The 22,488-nt window shown below is 34.9% G+C and overlaps 1 protein-coding gene across 1 annotated transcript in view; it reads right to left on the bottom strand.

Moving 5' to 3' along the window:
- Positions 1–22,488, bottom strand: part of CSMD3 (CUB and Sushi multiple domains 3) — a 609,188-nt gene that overhangs the window by 202,258 nt on the left and 384,442 nt on the right. Inside the window, 3 exon segments of the mRNA XM_030493685.1 lie at positions 2,182–2,373; positions 5,358–5,514; positions 13,811–13,980. Of these exon segments, the coding sequence (XP_030349545.1) occupies positions 2,182–2,373; positions 5,358–5,514; positions 13,811–13,980 (519 nt within the window).

Genomic DNA, 22,488 nt, shown 5'->3' with positions numbered 1-22,488 from the left:
GATAAGTAATCACCCTGTGAATAGCATACTAATAGGTATTTTTTGAATAAGATTAATTTCAAACTCAAGAAGTTTACAGAACAGACTGAGTCACATTCTAAATACATTCACCTATACAGAACATTTTGGAATAATTATAACATAGTTTTCACAAAAAGTCTGGTGGCATTGCGAAACCCAGGTGCTTAATTTGTGTCATTTTTTTGGAAGATGGTGATTTGAGTTGGATGGTTTACCAGTATTGAAACGGAAAAGAATATAAAACCTTAAAGTATATGCAGCATATTATCACTTGTAACTAGATTCAGGTCTGGATTTCAGTCTATTGACCTAATTCTAAGGTTGCCAACCTGTAACTTCTGAGCTGTATGCATCTGTTCTGGAGAGGGACTGCTGAATAATCAAATCCAGGGACCTTCCTCCAAACAGCCTCTCTCATTTAGGGGACACATGACGAGAGCATTAATCTCCCATGTGTGAATTATTCTAGTGACCCCCGCTTCCAGTAGACCTTCTAGATTTGAACTATATAAGGTTTTGCATATTTGTGTAGAATACAAGAAGGTTGAATCTCACAGTTAGTGTGAATAGTACACAGTACATAAACTAGATAACCAATTAAAAAAATGGAGGGATAACTTAAAGACATATTTACCTTGGTCTCTTTTAAAACAAAGCAAGAACTCATCTATATATATATGTTACTTCAGTGATACATACTATGATTTTTAATGCTTATAAAGGAACTGAAGATGTAATTTGTTGTTCAAACTTTAATTTCAACCTTCTGGCACCTTCACATTTTATTGATCTTTTTCTTTCAACTTCCATCATGTGTTCTTTGTACATCTATTTGCTACTTGCGTGTTCTTGCACCATACTTTCCTCTTAATTCTTTGGTTTCATATGTCCTAAATGATGTAGAAATTAGTTAAGGCTTATCACAAAAGCACTTATTCCTTAATTATCATCCTAAGAGAGCTATTCATTCCTTATTTGTTGCATATTTTTCCTAAATTGACTTTATTTCTTGATAAAGATATGTCAAAGTACATCGTTTTCTGACAAACCTAAATCTAGATACAAACTGCAATTCACTCCTTGTTTCTCCTACTCAATACCACTTTTATAGTATAGAATCAACAAGGTTGGAAAAGACCTTTACTATCATCAAGTCCAACCTTTATCCCAGGACTACCACGTGCACCACGAAACCATGTCCTCATCTACACTCGTTTTGAAAACTTCCAGGGTCAGTGATTCCACCACTTCCCTGGGCAACCTGTTCCGATGTCTGAGCACCCTTTCAGTAAAGCAATTTTTCCTAATATTCAGTCTAAATCTCCCCTGGCGCAGCTTGAGGCTGTTACCTCTTGTCCTTTATTTCCCCTAAAAGGAGATGAAAAAGGAAGAAAATTACTAGAATCATAGGATGGTTTGGGTTGGAAGGAATCTTAAAGATCATATAGTTCCAAACCCCCTGCCATCGCAGGGACACCTTCCACTAGAGCAGGTTGCTCAAAGCCCCATCCAACCTGGCCCTGAACACTTCCAGGCGTTTAAAAGGTGCTTAAAAAAATATTTAAGTCTTGTCTTCTTTTTGCTCTCCTGCAGAAGAAATTGACCCTCTAGGTACCTGCACAACTTTATTTTAATATTGCAATAAAGCATATAATATTGTTATTCATTGCAGCAACATAACAGAAGCCAAGTGGAAAAAAAAACCCCAAACCCTCTATATCTCTTTGTATATTTAAGTTTTTCTTTTAGTTTGTTTTATAGTATTTATATGTAAATATCTGAAAAGTTTTGTAGCTTAAAGATATTTAGATACAATAAGGAAAAAAAATTAAGTTTTACAATGCCTCATAAGATACCTATGGTTCTTGCTTTTGTATTTAGCTGTATTTTTATGTTGACTATTTGCTGACTATAATTAGATTTTTATGTATTAGGAATTTTGCTCTACATGAATGTTTAATAATTACTGTTTTTTTTAAACTGAAAAAAGCAACAGCACTCACACGGACTTGAATGAGATCTATGCAGAAATTTGTAAATCTTTGTGTAAACAGATCTGTATACACAGAGATCATATTCCACATAAATCTAACAATCCTTACAATTTTTTTTCTTTCTTACATCCATATAATAGTTTAAGTAAAAATAAAATTCTAATACCAATGCATGAAGGCAGAGGATAGTCCCATGCCCTTCTTTCCCCAGTCATACACTTTAGAAGGCTACTTCCATGGAGTGTGTATCCTGGATTGCATCCATAAATTATAGTGCTTCCTGCAAAATGACCTTGGTCACTGATTTTATATCCAAACTGTGGCACACCAGGGTCCTCACAATGTGAAAGCTCAAAACCTGTGTAGGAATAAAACATTATAGTTACAAAATCAAACTGACAAATACATTAATGAAATGAAGATTTTCTGTTTTCCAGTGGAAAGCAAACATTTTCAGACTTCATGTAACAACATATTTAAGGTTTCTTCTCTGGTTTTAACAGTCCAAGTAGGATAACTGCCTATACCCCTCAGAGCATACAAACAAACTGTGTCATAATATCATTCTTCCCCAAGTCCAATCAAAGACTGAGAAGGAAATCTATTATCATTATCAATGAGTTCTAAAATTATGTGATAAGTTATAAAATGGCAGTTAAAGTAACTGTCCATTTACTTTGAGGACAATCTCATTTGCGAATAGATATTTGAAGGTTCACAAACAAAACTGCACAGTAGATTTGTTACTGTGCACAGTAACATCAATGGTACAATACTACCTATGGCACCAAAGAAATACTGCTATATTCATCAGTCTTTACCCTAATCCTGTGTTCAGTAGTTTGTAAATTTAGAAACTACATACAGGAAGAAATTATAATGGTGATATAGAGAATTCAAGCCAAACAATTCGGACATTTTGTAGAATTAAGAGATGTGGATCAAGAAGGAAACAAAATGACTTACGCATTATACAGAAACAGCGAAGCATATTAGCATTTAGAGAAACATAAAATGTAATTCAGAAGAAAGATTTTCTATTCCAAATAAGGTTTTCTGTTATTGACTGAGAAGCAGCTCAAAATCTCACTGTGTTCTAAACTAAATGCATTTTATAAATTTCATGCATCTCAAAGAGTTTGTAGGTTAAAAAGGTACTTTTTGTCAGATTGATATTCCTGCATGTAGGTGACATGGGAGCAAATGAAGGGTTTTTCATGTCTGCATTGTTCAGTGAAGTCATTTACGCAGTATTTGACCATCTGGTCAACAGTTGGTAGCCCTTCACAATCTCTCCTCAGGTACTGAGCCATTACTATTGATTGACAAAATGTTCGTTACTTTATTTTACAGACAAAATGCTTCATGTTGAATAAGGCTGTTTGCTCACATAAGGAAAAACAATATCAAATGCTCTATCTTCCCAGTTCTTCCTTCAGCTCACTTAATGTCAGACTCAAAATGGTTCACCCCCCTGAAGAGCCTACACAAGCTCTGAGATGAACATTTCTCACTGCTAGCTAAGCTATTGTTTCCCAGTACAGAATGCAGTGCAGAACCTCTAAAACAGCCTTATGTGAGACAAAACTTTTGTTGTATGAAGAAACTTTTTTGATATTGCCATTCTGGATATTTATTGACCAGTTAGAATTTTCTGTCATCTAAGAAAACTGTTGACCACACTGTGTGAAAAAGAAGTTAAAATGTGCCTTGATCCCCAAGATGTCATCATCTCTGGATGGCCTGCTTATAGACACAGAACCAACTAGTCTTTTTAACTGATCACTTCCCTCTTGAGTGTGAACATGTAACTTCATTGCCTAACCATTGGTGCTAGCAGCATTTTTGCTGTCCTAGTTGTATTTCAGCTAACTACACAATGCTGGCAGTTCTGGATACAGAACCAAACAGAAAACTGTATCATTCTAGAGAAGCACCTGGTAGCAAGGGGCATGGTGAGGGGGATATGGAATGGCAATAGCTAGCTATTTTAGACAGCTGAGAGAGTAGAAATACTCACAATATGTCCCTGAAGACACAAACTGTTTCATTACAGCTTGTGGGGATTTTGTTTACTGCTTAAAAGCATTAGGGCAAACCCATGGTACTTCTGGAACATTTCATTGCCTACATCTATGGAAAACAAATATTAGCTGTATTTCCCAAAATGGAAGATGGCCAATGAATGATGATCAGTGACATACGTGGAGGCCAGTAACTAGCAGCATATCCTAGGAGTCAATACTGGGTCCAATCTTTCAACATCCTCATTAACGATCTGGATGATGGGGCAGGGTGTACCCTCAACCAGGTTTGCTGATAACACCAAACTGGAAGGAGTGGCAGTACTCCAGATGGTCATGCTCATCCAAAGTGACCTCAACAGGCTGGATAAATGGGCCAGCTATGAACCTCAGGAAGTTCAACAAAGAGAACTGCAAAATCTTGTACCTGGAGAGGAACACTCTATCACCAGAATATGTTGGGGGCTGCCCAGCTTGAAGGCAACTTTGCAGAACAGGACTTAGGAGTCCCCAGTAGATTCCAAGCTGAATACGAATCAGCAATGTGCCCTTACAGCAAAGAAGGCTAATAGTATCCTGGGCTGCATTAGGAAGCATGTTGCCAGCAGCCTGACAGAGGTGATCCTTCCCCTCCACTTTAAGCACCACATCTGGGGTATGGTGTCCAGTTCTGGGTTCCCCGTACAAGAGAGATGTGGATTAATGAAGAGAGTCCAGTGAAGGGCCGCTAAGATGATCAAGGCATGGAAGCATCTCTCCTATGGGTAAAGGCTGATAGAGCTGGGACTGTTCAACCTGGAGAAGAAAAGGCTCAGGGGGATCTTATCCATGCAAATAAATCTGAAGGGAGAGTGTAAAGGAAATGGAGTATACAGAGTCTGGCTGGGATGGAGTTAATTTATGTATCAGACGTAAATCTTAAGTCTTAAGATGGAGAATGTCTTTTACTTATGAATTATCTTTATGAAAACATGCGGTTTAGTTACACATCTAAAACTACTTGCATGCTTAGATATTTTTATGCAGTAGTACAACTAACTGAAAATTATATTATTTTTTATTATCCTTTCCAAGACTGCAGAAAACTTCAAAATAAAAAGCACAGTGGTTTAAGTATCAAACTACTCGAAGTACCATCAAAGCAAACGCTTTTTATGCTATGTGTATTGATTTGAGGTTCAATTATGAAACTGTATTTTGATTAGTGATTTGCTGTTGATTTAATCATTGTTTTTGACTGCATTTTCATTTTATGAGCAAAGAATTTTCATTCCTTCAAAATCAAAAATCTATTACAACTGTTTTCACAAATACTCACTGGTATACACAAGCTGAAAACCTTCATCAGTGCCTTCCAGGTCTGAGTTAAATTCCAACCACAAATGATTTGAAGTACTACTTAGCGTCAGGCCTCTTAATGATGCCCCAGTATATGCACCCAGCAGGTGAGCAGTGTTGTCTTTGCCATCATAGATCTGTAAAATAAATGTGAGTTTTATAGTTTTGGATTAAAACAATGATATATTTGATTTACAAAATAATTCTGTACATCTCCATCCAGAGGGAGGACAGCTTTGCCAAGAAGCTCTATTGCCAGTCAATCCAAAGTACTATCTGGATATGCTGTTTGCCTTTCTTGAGTTAAATTAACTTAATTGTGGTGATTTTTCAAATGCAATTTAAAATATGTCTGTTCCCCCCCTTTTTTTTTTTCCCCTAACAATAGAAATGGGAAGAGGTGCCATATCAGCTCAGAGTTTTTAAGCCTCCCTGTTTTCTCTTTCACTGTCGGTATTGTAATGCTGGTCACAACCTATTAGCAAACACCTATTTTGTGTAGCTATGTCTGCCTCAAGTCACTGAGGTGACATAATAAAAAAGCTCACATCTTCCCAACTTTGGCTTGTTAAGTAAACCTGTGAATTTTTTCCTATGTGAAGAGAGGTTTGAAATTTAACTGTAAAGTTAAAGGAAACTAGGAAATAAAATAAAACTGAAAACTGCTTCTGTAAGTTGAAAGAGTAATGCAATCTATATGTAAATTGTAATATAGCACTTTTATTATTTATTTTTCTTCAGGAGTTGTTCCTTACTGTATGGGAAACAGAAACTTCCATCAGACTACTAAATATATTAAGTGACCTTTTAATAATTCTCTGCAAATTTCCTGAAAAACTTGGTTGCTTTAAAGCATCACAGGTTGCTGCATTACTGCAATTCCTAAAAACAATTAAACTATAAGTTAACAGTAATTGTTAAGCCAACCAGTATGTCCTATAGGATTTATTTAGTGACTTGTATAATAACTAAACATCAATAAATGGGTTTTATGAAAAATTTCGCTTGTAAACCAGTAAATTGACCTCTGAACTACTTTCAAAATGCAATATACGGAAATTCTAATACTTCAGTTGAAAAAAAAAAAAAAAAAGTATTGTCTCCAGTTCTGCATAAGATCTAATTGTATTAACATGAAATGTAATTAAAGCTTGCATCTGTAAACAGGAATCCATGCCACAACGAAATCAAAACAAACACACCACCAATAGCAGTAAGGCCACAAATTAAATGTGAAATATTATGATGCCCATACCCCATCTGTGAGAATGACTTACACACATAAAATCTATTTTGCAGAAATCTTCATGTCTCATGTAATAACTTTAGATTTACATTTAATCATAGGTTGAAATGAAAAAAATCAGCCATTTCTAGCCCTCTCTAATGAGTTAACTGCACAGCAGCTTAAGAAGCACAGAAAATGACATCATTTCTTGCTTTTAAGGAAAATAGCAAATAAATTCCAAGCAAATTTCACATTTAAATGGCATGTATGGAGTAAAATAAAAAGAAATTAAAGGAAAAAAAAAAGTGCTAGTAATGATTAGTAACTAAAAATGAATTTTAAAATATATATAATAGTATTAAAATTGATTTCTTAATTTTACGTAAAACTTCTTTAAAACTACATTGAGATCAGTAATCAAGTCAGAAAAAAAAAGCCAACAGAAAATTAGTTCTAAAATGGATGTAGTTTAGTTTCAGTAACTGAAAGGAAAATGTCCATTCCTTTGGTATTACTGCTAACCTCATGACAGACTCAAAGAAAACCCAGCTTGAATATGATGCTCTTTCTCCTGATCTCTCCAAGCTACTTATAACTAATAACACCCAAGGATTCAGATTTATTTTATTTTTAAACACTACATAAGAGTAATCCATTTTCTGCCATGTGTGCATCAGTAATAAATAACCAAAGAAAGCTATTATAAGTTATACCAATTATTCGCAATGTCTCACCAGGACTTCATGATACAAATTCTCTTCATGTTAGAATTTCCCCACAAATACTTTATTGCCAGTTTTGTTAACTGTCCTACTATATTAAACTTTTCACACTGACATACTGACATCTCTCCAGACTTGACACTAATTCTACTTTATAGGCTAACTAGCTGTCCCTCTGTATTATACTCCTAAGCCTCTATCATTTTTATGAAGGAACAAAATTTATTTGAAGAACCCTAACACTTCAGAAACTCTATGATTCTTTGAGTAGGAGAACTGCATTTGGTCGAGGGAGGGATGTGATTCATGTGAACATGAAACTAAATTTATTTTTTTTTTGGTTGCTGACCTTCAAATATTCAAAGTAATATATACCCCTTTCCTTGAGACAGTTGGTTCTCCCTTAGGACAATCAATGAATGTATGTTTGGTAGTATAATTCTCAATTTCATAGAATCATAGAATCATAGAATAGTTAGAGTTGGAAAAGACCTTAAGATCACCTAGTTCCAAACCCCCTGCCATGGGCAGGGACACCTCGCACTAAACCATGTGGTCCAAGGCTCTGTCCAACCTGGCCTTGAACACCGCCAGGGATGGAGCATCCACAACCTCCCTGGGCAACCCATTCCAGTGCTTCACCACCCTCACTGGAAAGAACTTCTTCCTTATATCTAATCTAAACTTCCCCTGTTTCAGTTTGAAGCCATTACCCCTTGTCCTACCACTACAGTCCCTAAGGAAGAGTCCCTCCCCAGCATCCTTATAGGCCCCCTTCAGATACTGAATTTAAGCCACGTTGTCTCTTTTGTGCTTCGAGTTAATGGGCACCAAATACGTATTTCTAGTTGTAATCTAAACTATACAGATTAAATTGCAAAAAAAAGTGATAACAGCCTACATTCTCTTGTGGGATTTGCAGAACTAGCATTTTTTTCCTTCCTGAAATAGGTGGGAGTTTTGCTATATATTTTGAATGAGTTACTAATTCAGCTTCACAATTTGATCCAGAAGACAAGATGATATGTGAATTAAGGTAGCATCATTATCTTATTTTGAATATAGAAATATTCTTTCTTCTGGGCCTTGCCAGCACATCTGGATTTATGTCACTTGGGTGCTAAATGTATGGCCAGGAATAATCATTATGAAAATATTATTTGGTTGGATGCTTTTTTCCTTCAAGTTATCCTCTAGCATTAATGCAAAGATAATCGATTTGTGACTGTATAATGCTTGAATATGCCGGTGACAATCTATTCAGAAAACAAAATTCCATCTTTATGAGCTATTTAAAGACCTGATCTGCTAAACGATTAATTCATAAAGAGGAGCAAAGGCACAAAAATTGCATTAATGGCTTCACATCACAATGATATTTTGAAATGTTATAGGGAAGGATGCTAATAGCGAACACTGTTTACATAAATATGATTTGAACTGAGAGATGTAATGTTTAATTTGGGGAGGAGGAGTTATATTTGCATTTACAGTCAGAGAATAAAGAAATCTTCCTAAGCTTTTGAGGGGCTCTATTATCAAGAAATTTAAAATGGAATTTTTTTACTAACATATTTAACTCTGTAAAATTTTAGCAAGGGAATAGCATAAAGTGGATGTCTTAAATTTGTGCATTTTAATCAAACTATATTTGAGATTTGCCATTGAAACATAAAAGGCATATGGATATGAAGATCTGTGCCTTTATAAAGAGAAGAAATAACATAAAATCAGCAGCTCAGAGCTGAGGCTGTCAACACCCTGTCAAATGTATCATTTATATCACATGCAAACAGAAGCACTAATATAAAGACAGAAAAGGGCCCATATGTTTGGGGCTTTTTTTTGTCCCCTACATTTATTATCTATTTATCACTTATGTTTTCAGGATGATATTGCTAAACGGATTATGATAGCAAGTGTGGAGATTAAGAAACAAATTATCAGAAAGCCCCAAACATCATCTCCCTTCAAAGTCTGTGCAAAACCCTTTGAAAACTGAATCCTGTGCACACCTTTCAAAGCTGGCCCACAGGTGAGTCAGCAGAGGCAGTAAAACTGAACCCTCCATATTTTGTAGGAGCAGAGTGCTGAGCCAAACACAGGCGAAGATGACTCTTAATGCCAGTTCTATTCAGTTTAGTGACACACTGTTACCTGCCTGTTACTGCACTGATTGTTTTAGCAGAAGGAAAAAGATTGCTTCGTTACAGTACAGAAAATAATTCTTAAATCCATTTTTTTTCCACATAGGTGCAATCTCCTCTGGCACATCAGCACTCTCTGTACATACTGCCAAGCACACAACCTACTACAAAAGGAAAAAAAAATCCCCACAAACAACTGCTGTTTTCTTTTCATACTTGGAGTTCTTTTCTCTTTTATTTTAGGTTCACTTATGGAATCTGCCTGCAGATTTTTGGGGGGCAGTGGTTTGGTTTTTAACATGGGCAGAAAACTATTAGTACCATGCATAGGTACATTTTTATTTCTGTTGAAATCTACTGAAAATAAACAATCATATTCAAACTTCAATTTCAGTAAAATATGCCTGTCCCCCAGTAAATTAGAAAAGTATATTAAAATATCTTCGACATAGAAGAGTACTTTCTACATTCAACTGATTTCAACACAAATTGTGTTCACCACTAACAATGAGCTATTCAGGCAAATAAAAGAATGACAACTCTGTTCCTTTCCATGCAAATCTAAAGGGTTTGCTTACAGCTATCAGAGACTACAAAGTTTACAAGCAAAACTGGTGGATGAAGATAAAAGCAAGGAAAAAAGGCAAATAGAAATGTTCTCATACTTTGGAAACCATCTATTCTTTCCCCCTGCCTCCCACATATGCAGTTTACTCTAAAAATGTTGAATTCTGGAAACAGCACAAACTCAGTTATCAGTACAATTACAAAGAAGGAGACAGCTGTCATTCTGTTTCCAAGATTCATATTAAATGGATGGGCATATAGTGACTGTACAGATCTTAAATTCTTCATATGCATTCATGAAACTTTCATGATTATTAATACAAGATGTGAGACTACCAAGAGCAGGTTAAAGCCCTACACAAACAAAAATGAGAGACATATTTCTCATAGTTTCCAATAAAAAACAACCAGCCATAAAAAAACCACCTATAACATTAATGTATGTAGCCAGAGTAGTTACGTCAAAAACAGAAAAAGAGAATTGCATACTAAATGAAGCAAATGAAAAACAAATTCCATGTTCTGAAACCTCTCTTCTATACCAGTTCAGAATTGATAAATGAGAACTCCTCCTTCTCTGCCTGGGGAGTAACAGTAAGGGTGGTGATTTATTTGTGCTAAATATGCTGTTTCCCTCTAATGCTGTATTCTCAGTTCCGCTGTTTCATTGCTTCAATCACAGTGCTTGTCAGGTATAAATCTGATCCATGGTCAGTTAATTCATGTGGTAAGCAGCAGACCTTATGACTTCACAATATATCAAAAGTTTAGTAGAATATTCAGTCTATTCAGATTTTGAATAGAATTTTATCTACATATCGCTAGTAATCTAAAATAGTAGCTGATAAAGTAACAAAAAGTACATGATTAACTTCTTTGCCAACATTTTCGTCTATCATGATTAAGAACAGAGATGCATCATCCGTTACGTCTCTAGCTCAAAACCTGAGCTTTAACTATGAAATATTACAAGGTTGCTTTACTTGTATTCGGGGAAAGGAAGCCCTTTCTGGAAGCTTTTGTAGAAGTATTTTTGTTTCCCAATAGTGAATTCCTTCCCTAGTTCATAGTTAAAAAAAAAAAAAACAAAACCCTGTGTATTCACAATATATCATTCAGCTGTTTGCTGTAAGACTGGATGATTTTTACCTTTTTTTTAACTTAACTTCTTTCCACTGCCATTTTTCATACCAGAAAACTTCATTATTCTTTACTTACCTCAGAGATTTCTTAGAGTTTTGTCAAAGCATTCATGTTTATATCCATTCACAAAGTAGTGATGCATATTAGATATGTTTACACTGCTATTACTGATGCTTTAAAGTATAAACCTAGTGTCCTACTCCTGTAGCCGAAAGTGCATTCTCCACAGTAAGCAAAATAGGCAACTTAGTCAGCATTTTCCCTTTTTTCATTTTAGTTAATGGTTCTACAAAAATAAAATGAAGTTCCTGCAAACTTATATTCAAAGATATTTTACTGGGATTAATTTAAATCAGTCTAAAAGAATATGGAAAAAAAAAATGTGAAGAACTAAGACTGCTTTCCTGATCTTGAAGCTGTTAGTGATAAATACTAGGCATATTCCCAAGTCGGCCACATACTAAATCTTCCACTGATTGTTTTTCAGCTCCTGGAGATGAGAAGTAACCAATGATAATAGGGATCAACAAACAACTTCAGAACTGGTTCCATGAGGAAAGTTATGGAATGTGTAACTGCTGCTTTCTGTTTTCTGAAACAAAACTCCTTTATCAAATAAACACCTGAATAAAGAGTCTGATGGTGTCACTACAATTTGTAAAAGTGTCATCTGAGGGATGAGGCAAGGGTTCCCCTGATATCATTCTTTCCCACAATATTAAAGGTCGAGTGCCTCTGTCTTGCTACAATGTCAGATGAAAAAAGTGATAAACATAATAACTACTACTTCTGGTAGGTTTTTTTAACAGAGTGGGAGGAACTCCAGCTCATTATTATAATTCAAGACTGCTGAATTGAATAACAAACAGTCTAATTACTTGATACTACTTCCATCTAATACACACATCTACAAAACACAGCAAATATTTCTGCCACTGACATTTACAGCTGAGTGGTAGCCTCCCTCCATCTAGATTAATTTAGCATTCCTCTTAGCTAACATTTTCTAGTCAAACATCTGTAGTGCATATGGCTGGAATGACAACTGAGAAATCTTAAGTGCACAGATCTTTTCAAAATTGTATGTGCATTAAAATGATTAAGGAAGAAAAAAGTTTTAATTGCTTTTATTCATATTCATCTATGTTTATATAATAACTAGCTCCTTCCCTACAGTGCTATGACTTTTACACTAAGATAATAGATTTGACTGGTTTCAATCTAAAAAGTCTTGAGGAAATGCAGCCATATACCTTCATTGAATGGGCATAAAAAAATGTGGACAGAAATATTAGGATAACGACTTGGGTGGACAAGGATTCAAGTTCAAATGTAACACCAGAGTTTCAATCTGATGCTGATGTTGGCTGATTTAAAGATCTTACCATAACTTCAGTAATTCTTCTGCTTCACTAAGAAACTCCAAAACTGTTAAAATTACCTACTTAGACATATAATCTGGATGTTTCTCTTTAAGAAGAATGCAATGCCTGGTTTTATTTAAAACTTTTTTTTTTCCCCCTGTTGCCTGATTTCATTTTACATTGGTTGCTTAGGTCTGCTTATGCCTTAGGTATAAGTAATCCCTTTTTGGGAGTGCTTATGTCTGACAACTAATGACAGAAATCCTAACCTGATGCTCAGATGGCTAAAGTCAGAGGACTCTAACAGTCTGAATCATAGTTTTTTCTTAGAAATACATCTTTCCATAATCCTTCTCATTTTAATAACTACATGGCACACTATGGCAGAAAAACTTCATTTTTAAATCAAACATGATTGGTAGAGTACCTCTTGTTCCTTGGATTTCTGAGAGGCAAGTTTAATTAATTTGAGTATTTTTAAAAATTAGACATTTAATCCCTTTTATGGATATCTTATTGCATTTAGTGCTAAAAGACAGCCACCGTGATCATTGTCAGCTTTAAATACGTAGTTGGCTAAGCAATATATGCCTCTGGAAATGTGTATTTTGGGGAATACAGTAATAAAATCTGTGAACAAATCAAAGTAAACGTTACTGAATTTATTGAGTGAAACTGCTCTATAAAAGTCTGAAAGGTTCTAGTATCCTGTTTTTCCTTTGTTGTTTATTTAATGCAAAAAATTCTCTTCACATGTAATTGCTGTGATTATAATTTTGCAGGAGATGTTATGTACCACACAAGACAAGAGTAATTTAAAGCATAAAACTCATACGCAAAATGTAGTATGTAGACAGTGTATTAAATTAAGCTTCTGGCTGTAGTATTTATTATCTTTAGATCACAGCTCAAATTATAAGATACTGAGGAAGAAAATAGAATTTACAAAATATGTAACTGATAAATATTTAACTGTAAGAATAGAATACAAATACACATAAAGGCAACACTTGGTTTACAGTTTCAATCTCTTTGTTGATCATAAATAGTCAGAAAAATATGTTTTAAGAAGCGGATTATGGAAACACCTCAAGGTGCCTAATTTTTAGCTTTTTAGAAATGGAACCGGTTTAGATAGATACACATTTTCCAAGAAATCTTTAATATAAACTTACATGATACTGTACTATCATAGACATAAACTTAAATTGTATGAGGAACTACAAGTGTAGTACTAACAAATAAGTTACGTGATTACATACCTTAAGAACATCTCCTTGGGCTAAGTGAAATGTTCTGGCAGAAATATTGATTCCTTTCCCTGCTTGTACGTGGATGCTATAAATACATTCATGGTTGTTTTCATAATTAAGAGGATAATTGGGGGACAATAAGATTCCTTCATTATTTGTCGTGGAGGCTCCACATTCAGCTGCAATCAAAAGAAAATGTTAAGGTATATTTTAGTAGAAATCACAGATATTTTTAGTAATGGATATGATGGGAATGTTAATGCAACCTAGTTCAACATTATTAACATTTACTGGTATCTAGAATTTAGTTCTATATATATATATTCATGAAAATGATCGAAGACTACAAGAATATTTCTGAATTGCAGTACTTTAACAGAAGTTTGTTTAATAATATGGAGAGTTATAATGACATTAACGGCATATTCCAGAATTATAATGTTTTAAATGATCTTTGCTGGATATTGTTTTGGAGGAAATACACTTGCTTTTACTTCTCCAACACAGACATTCATGAAGACTCACAAATTACATGAAAATAAAAGTACTCTCGAAGTCTAGATGTGTATATATCTACATATATATGCACGTGCATAAACAGACATACATGCAGATACACACATTTTCACACAGATTATGAAAAAGAAGATTTTTCTCTAATATTAAGTTACTAAAATAAATATAGACAATAGTATACATTTCAGTAGACAAAAGTTATACTATATCTACCAGCTAAACAGCAACAACAACAACAAAAAAATTCATTAATAAACAACTACAAAAATAGTACCACAAAACCATAAAAATTTGTGGCAATACTACATTAGGCATTAATACCTAACTTTCACTTACTATCATATTTTGGACTACTTACATAATTTTAATTAAGACTTTTTTAGCACTGAGGTAGTTTAAATTAACATGGACAAACTATCAATTCTTTCCTTCCCTTTTTATTTAATTTTAAATTTAACCGTAATGCTAAATTTTCTGGCTTATATTTGCTTCACGATCACTTCAATATTCTTGCGATTTATTTTACCAGTCTCATGAGAATATATCCATTTACTTTAACCTGGGAAATTCATTGGTTTATAATTTAACAGAATAATTAATAGTATTGTTCAAAACTACGTACTACACTTAATGGTTTGAAAAGATGTTTAAACAATCTATGGTATCTACTTTAAGAGCTACTATTGTTTATTAACATCATTATAATTCCCTCATCAGACTTGTCTTAGCAAAATCAAGATACTGAAATATATATTATGTATATGAGATCTAAACATTAAAAAAAAATCCATTGATGAACTATTTATTCTGTATGTAGCTAACCCAAATGTTATGCAGAGCCAAACCAGGCACAGATCAAAGTAGGAGAAATGCTTGATGACTGTTTATTTCAATAGTGATACAGAACAAGTACTTAGGTGTCATCACTTTTTCTTAGAGCAGCTGGATACACATAATCTAGGCAGAAGTGGAAAACCTTCCAGTCCGCATGATTATGTCTATCCTTTTATTTCATTCTCAAATAAATAGGTATTTGCTATTCTCAAGATGCATAGGTCAGTTTGAATTACAACACATCGGAGTAAGATGACTGTAGTTGCAAGTATGTGGGATATCCTTTCCCATTCCAGAGAGATAGAAAGTCAAAAGACACACGGTAATTATAGTATTAAACTGACCTCACAGCTCTGGTTTTGTCAGAACTGTAATTTAAAGCAATTGTTTTTAAATCTTAACACAGCAGTGAGCTGTTAGGACATTTTAAAGTAATACTTGAGAACCATGTTTTCTGTTAAAATAATGAAACTTTCATGTCGTACTGTTTATGAATCTGATTGTACTTGACTCAGAGGGAGAATTTTGTGTTCCAAGTTGTGGATGTTCAGGGCCAGGTTGGATGGGGCTTTGAGCAACCTCATCTAGTGAAAGGTGTCCCTGCCCATGGCAGGAGGGTGGACTCGATGATCTTCAAAGTTCCCCTCCAACCTAAACCACTCCGTGACTCTATGTACTATCTCAACCCACGTGTTAGCAGACAAGCAAGCAAGTTTAGTAACAGTAGCCTTGAAAACCACATTATAAGAGAGTTTCTCTCACAGCATTCAGCTACATCATTACAGTTCCATGGAAGCATACACTGTAGCCTACAACAGTAGCTTCTTCTCTTGGGATTCTCAGAAATCCCCCTTCTCAGAGGGATTCTCACAAAATCAAGTTAGTTCCTGGCTTCTCTATTTGCCTCTTGTTACTGCAAATTATGACTTTACATAAAGAAAGAACAAAAACCAAACAAACAAAAACCAACAAGCAAACAAAAAAACCCGCAACAAACAAACAGAAAGCCCCAACCACAAAATACCAAACACAAAAAAACCCAGCAGTATAATTCTGAGTAAGTGCTGAATCAAACAGGGAAGATAGATACACAATTAACACTGCAAGACTTTGCAAACTATACCATAGGTTATTCTGCCTGCCCATCTCCACTTCTATCTGCAAACATGAACAGGCAACTATGTTGCTTAAAATTACATGGAATGTCAGGTAGCCTGTGATTGCCTTCTATTCTTTGATACTTTTAATACTATAGCATAAATGAAAAAATATCATAATACTTCTACACGCAGGTAAATGTTGAGTTTAAAAGTGTCAGGGAAGAAATGTTAACTGAGTTCTAAAGTTTAAAATAAATACAAGTATTAAACATAAGTAATTTATTTAAAGTATTTGGAAAAGCATTTTGACAGGCGTTATATTGATTGACAGAAAAAAAGAGACTTGAGAGCAAAGTTAAAGGGATAAAATTAAGCGAAAACATGTATAGAGAGAAATACATATGAGAAAAAAGAAGGGACAAAACACTGTTTCACAAGAAAAAAATCACAGAGTAACAGAAAGTCTGTGACAATCCTTTAAAATCTATTTAAAGTTGTTATAAGAAATTGAAAACATTTCTGCTCTGCCTTCATGTTTTAGTTTAGTAACAAACCAAATTTGAATTTCAACAGCTGAAATTCAGGTTGTTTTAATGACAAAGTTAACTGTTAAAAGTCTACTTTTTTTCAGCTGAAACTTAGAACCCACCCTACACACTTTGATTGTAGGAAAAAAATGAAATAAGGGAAATATTACAACATCCAGCTATGTTTCCACAAAGACTTTTACTCAGCCTTATATAAAGTACAAGGAAGTAACAGGAAGACTGAAGTAAATAACTGTTTCTGGACTTTAGCAGGAATTTAGAATCATGTCAGTATTAGAAAGGAAAATAAAAACTCAAAGAAAAATAATGAAAGGAAAATAGTGATATAATCAGCTATTATACAAAATTACTGTTATGCTTTTGGTTATGAATGTGTGTTCATTGCACATTTCCATAATAAAACAAATGAGTTTAAGCTACTGTTCATTAGTGTATTTGAATTCTGTAATCATGTAAAATGCCACTGTTATTGTAACCAAGGAAAGAAATGCATCTGTTTGGGTAATTTAACCATTTGAAAACAATTCTTCAATGAATGGCTTTTTCAAGAAAATGTCCTCTATTAGGAGAATTTTGCAACGTTTCTCACAATTCAGATGATGAAAGGTTCACCAGAAATAATCATCAAACAAAAATATCTGACATACTGCTACAGATTGAAATTTGGCCATTGTTTTCTTCAAGACAATCTCTGGAATCAAAAGATAAGAGCTACAAATAGCAGTTCTGAATTTCAAAAAGATGGTGACTCTTGCTCAGGAGACTAAGACCAACAACTTGACCCGGCAAGTAACTAGAAGCATTCTAACAGGGATTTTATGAGGAGTGGTAGTAGACTGCAAATCAACAGTTATTTCAGAAAGTATATCTAAATTCAGTGCTCAATGAACTGGTTCTTACAGAATCATGGAATGGTTAGGGTTGGAAAGGACCTTAAGATAATTTAGTTCCAACCCCCTTGCCATGGACAGGGACATCTCCCACTAGACCATGTCACCGAAGGCCCTATCCAATCTGGCCTTGAATACTGTCAGGGATGGAGCATCAAGAACTTCTCCGGGCAAACTGTTCTAGTGCCTCACCACTCTCACAGTAAAGAATTTCTTCCTTATATCCAGCCTAAATCTCCCCGTTTAATTTTGAACCCATTGCCCCTTGTCCTATCATTACAGTCTTGCCGACAAACACCCCTGTGTCCTTCTCTGCAGGGCTGCTCTGAATCACTTCTCTGACCAACCTGCAGCTGTTCTGGGATTGCCCCGACCCAGGTGTAGGACCTTGCACTTGGCCTTCTTGAGCATGATGAGGTTGGCACTGGCCCACCTCACAAGCGTGTCAAGGTCCCTCTGGATGGCATCCCTTCACTCCAGCATGTCAACCACACCACACACCTTGGTGTCATCAGCAAACTTGCTGAGGGTGCACTCAATCCCACTGTCCATGTTGCCATCAAAGATGTTGAACTGGATCGGTCCCAACACTGACCCCTGAGGGACACCTCTCATCACTGGTCTCCATGTGGACATTGAGCCATTGACTACAGCTATCTGCGTGCAGCCATCCAGCCAATTCTTTGTCGAGCGGGTGGTCCATCCATCAAATCCATGTCTCTCTAATTTAAGAAATAAGGATGTTCTGCGGACCTATGTTGAACGCTTTGCACAAGTTCAGGCAGATAACATGAGTTGCTCTGCCCCTATCCAACAGTTCTGTAGCCACATCATAGAAGGCCACCAAACTGGTCGGCTATGATTTGCCCTTAGTAAAGGTGGTAATCTGCAGAAGTTCTACCTCTCTAACTGATGGCAGATGTAAGCAAGGAAAAGACTCTTGTTAAAACAAGACAATAAAACAGAGGATAACAAGACAGTCCTGAAAAGATTAAGTTGTGATAGATACATTCTCTTCCTGAATAATCTGAATTATGGGGTCATCAAAATTTTTCCGGGTGGTTTTGTATACTGACAGAGTACAGAGCAAAGATGAAGAAAATTAACAGAACATTGTCTTCTTCAGTCAGTAAGAACAGTGGGTTTTATTTTTTATTTTATATTGTTCCAAAAGACAGGATTTCCTTTCATAGGGACAAAAACAGTAACTGCAATTTCTTATTATGCATCTGCAATGCATGCATCGATATCAGCATTGATCTGAACATCAGAAAAATCATGTGGCTATCTGTGCATTAAATTTACTCTCAATAGTCTTAGAACATACCTTTTGGCTGTTATCTGACTGCACTGTTTATGCTATACTGAAAGATAGTATTGTCAGATTTGAGAAGGTCCTGTATTTAAGACCTAAACATAATTTTAGAGCAAGTTGATGTTTTTACTAAAATGGCCAAATATGAAAGAAATCATTGTTATAAACAATTATTTACATTATTTGTAGTAATATTATTAATAACAGTAATTGATGGCTGCTGAGGACAAGAATGGAGAGTCATATTTAAACAATACATTCCTGCACTGCAATTCACCAAAGAAGGATGGAGAAATAGCATGACAATGAGCTTCTGCATTACTGTTAACAAGATAAGATGTATTAACAAATACATATTTTAGATTAGGAGAATTTAAACAACCAAAGAGCACAATTTGCCTTTAAACTAACTATAAAATTCTTATAAACAATTAAACAAACAAAACAACCCCAAACACGAAAACCCAAAACACAAAATAACTTGAGTACTGTTGGAATTTAGTGGAAATTTCCACACAGTGAAGAGGAACAGCTAAAAACTTTACGTAGGATATTAAAATACATAAGAAATGTTAAGAAAATGCTTATCACATTATAATGCCATTATGCTAACAGATGGTGAGCCCTCAATGGCTGTATTTTGCTTTGTTCAGGATATCTTACCCTTGAAGAAAATAAAAGAAATGACATACTCAGAAATGACAGGAGAAATATTTAAAGAAATAAAATTACTTCTGACAAGCAAAAGAAAGCTTAGGAGTAATTTGTTCTGAGAGGAATCAATAACACATTTACAAGTGCATATCACAGTCCTTAAGCTGTGAATTCATGCTGCCAAAACATTCCACTTATTAAAAAGAAAACTCAATTAAAACAAGCAAAAAGGCAATTTTTCATACCCAGAATATTAGAAACAACCTTTGCCTTATATTTTGTGTATGTATAGAAACAGACAGAACTATGCAGCAAGATTCTAATAGTAATAAGGAGTAAGAGGTACAGAGGGTAGCTAACAGCCATCCTGCTAATTAAGGGACTTTGCAATTACTGCAGACTTATCTGTGGTAGAACCTTCACTTCACTGGTTACATAACTGTGCTTTAGTTCAACACTGAATTTATTTTTTCTCTCATACAATATAACCTTTCAGACATTTCTGTTTTTCACTCCCCAGGTATTCCCCAAAAAAGCACTTTAACTAAAACTTGGCAAAGAAGCTACACCAGTGAACAGGAAAAAAACCTATCAATCACCTTCACAAAAATATAATGCTTTACACAGCTGGGAAGCCATGAGGACACTAGACTCTTTTCTTTATATAGACATAGAAACCATTATGGGTTATAAATTCTGACTTGACAGTTATAATGAAAGGGCATGCAATTTGGCTATTGGGCAGCCTTATAAGGAAAGGAAGAAAAAATGAAAATAAAAAAAAGAAAATGGAACAGGGCAAAGGAGAGGGAAAAAAAAAAAAAAACACACATGAGAAACCCTGGCATAAAAGAGATTACTTTCTACATTTCACTTGAAATCAAGGTAATTACAAGAAAGCAGTGTGTGTGCTTAATATGAACACTGCATTTGATTATTATTTGAATAAAGCATGAAAAAAAAGCATGAAATTAAGGAATGACAGTACTCTTACAGATCTTTAATCATCTTCATTCCATTATTGATTATCAGAAAAGTTTAATTTTATCTATTTTACTATTTTCACTTTAAAGCAACAATAATTGCTTTTGTTTGTTGTTGTCAATAACAGTTATAGGGAAATTCAAACTGTCTTCTTGTAAGCTAACTGTGGAATTGAAAATTATAAAGAACACTAGGCAGAGATATCTGAACTCTGAATGCATCAGAACCAGTTCAGAGGCACAAACCTGTGAAAACAGCAGAACTGCATCTTCACAAACTTAAGATGATACCTGTACACTATATCACAAGTTGGAGACATGCCACAAACATATTGTTGAAAATGTTGATTACTTTGGACTATCCAGAGCTTAGATTTTGCTTCTAGAAAAAGCTAAAAGTGAATTGTTTGGTTTTTTAATTAAGTTGGGGTTTTTTTTTAATTAAGTTGGGGTTTTTTTAAGAATCTGTTACTGAGAATCAAAAAATGGGTTTTTTCACTATACATGTTGAAGTTCAAATCAGGCAACTTCAAAATTCTTGACTTTTTTTCTTAATCACCAGATACATCCATTTATCAATAGACTGTACTGGGTTCGGCTGGGATGGAGTTAATTCATAGGAACCCATATAGTATGTGTTTTAGATCTGTGACCAAAACAGTGTTGATAACACACCAGTGTTTCAGCTAGTGCTGAACAGTGCTTGCCCAGCACCAAGGCCTCCTCTGTTTCTCACACTGCCCCCCCAGTAAGTAGGTACAAGACCGGAAGGGAACACAGCTGTGACAGCTAACCTGAACTGATCCAAGAGGTATTTCATGTCACATAGAGTGTAATGCTCAGCATAAAATTGGGGGAGTTTCTTCAAAGCAGTCATTGCTTGGGGATCAACTGGGCATCAGGCTGCTGGTGAGTGACTGCCTTTCTGTTTCTTTTCTTCTCACTACTTATTAAACTGTTTGTATTTTGAATCACAAGTTCGTGTTTTGGTTTTTTTGGTTTTGTTTTGTTGTTTGTTTTTTTTTTCCCTTGCGTTTGACCTATTCTCTCTCTTATCCTGCTGAGGAGAGTCAGCAATCATCTGGGTTCAATCCATTACACAGATCAAGATCCTATAACATTTGGTCTATTTCACAGACTTTTTGTACTATTAAAAACATGCAGTAGTAAACAAAGCAGTCTCAACAAAACAGTCCAGTGTGAAATTTCCTGCTACTGGTTTTCTTTTCTTTTGTTTTCTCCTATAACAAGCCCTTCTGAATTTTCTTGAAAAAAAATGGGAATTTGCCTGAATAAGCAGAGGGAAAACTCAATAAAATAAATCAAGTTTTATGATTAGTAATCAACTCCACTAAAAGATGTAAGGACTAACAACAGATCAAAAACTTTGAACAGCTGACCAGTATGTCTGGCTTCCTCATAATGACATGAGATTAAGATACCTAAGTGTGAGCACTGCCTGTGTCTCTTCTGCTTGATAGTGGTAAGGCCTCAGATCTAAGTAATGTATTGAGTGTTAGGAAGTTAATTTCAAAGGATAGATAAGTGGATAAGTATAGAAATTCCAGAAGCAAGTGGCAAGAATAACCTTGAATAACTATGAAAATATTGACAATATATGTTTTGATATAAAACAAGGCATCAGTCTTCAACATGTGGAAGCAACTAAAGTGGAACAACTTGCCACATTAAATATACTTGATTTCAATAGTCGCCTCTTCCCCCAAGAATAAAATCTCCCCCCTCCCCATTTTCAGTTACTTGCTTAAAGAAGCATTAACTTTCAGTTAATGCTTCTTTATTCACAGGATAAAATATTTGATATTATTGCTTGCTCATCATGAGAG

The sequence above is a fragment of the Strigops habroptila genome, chromosome 1 (assembly GCF_004027225.2).
Source record: "Strigops habroptila isolate Jane chromosome 1, bStrHab1.2.pri, whole genome shotgun sequence".
In the NCBI taxonomy this organism is placed as follows: Eukaryota; Metazoa; Chordata; class Aves; order Psittaciformes; family Psittacidae; genus Strigops; species Strigops habroptila.
Note: the sequence above shows the minus strand (reverse complement) of the source record. Positions and strands in the feature narration are given on the sequence as shown.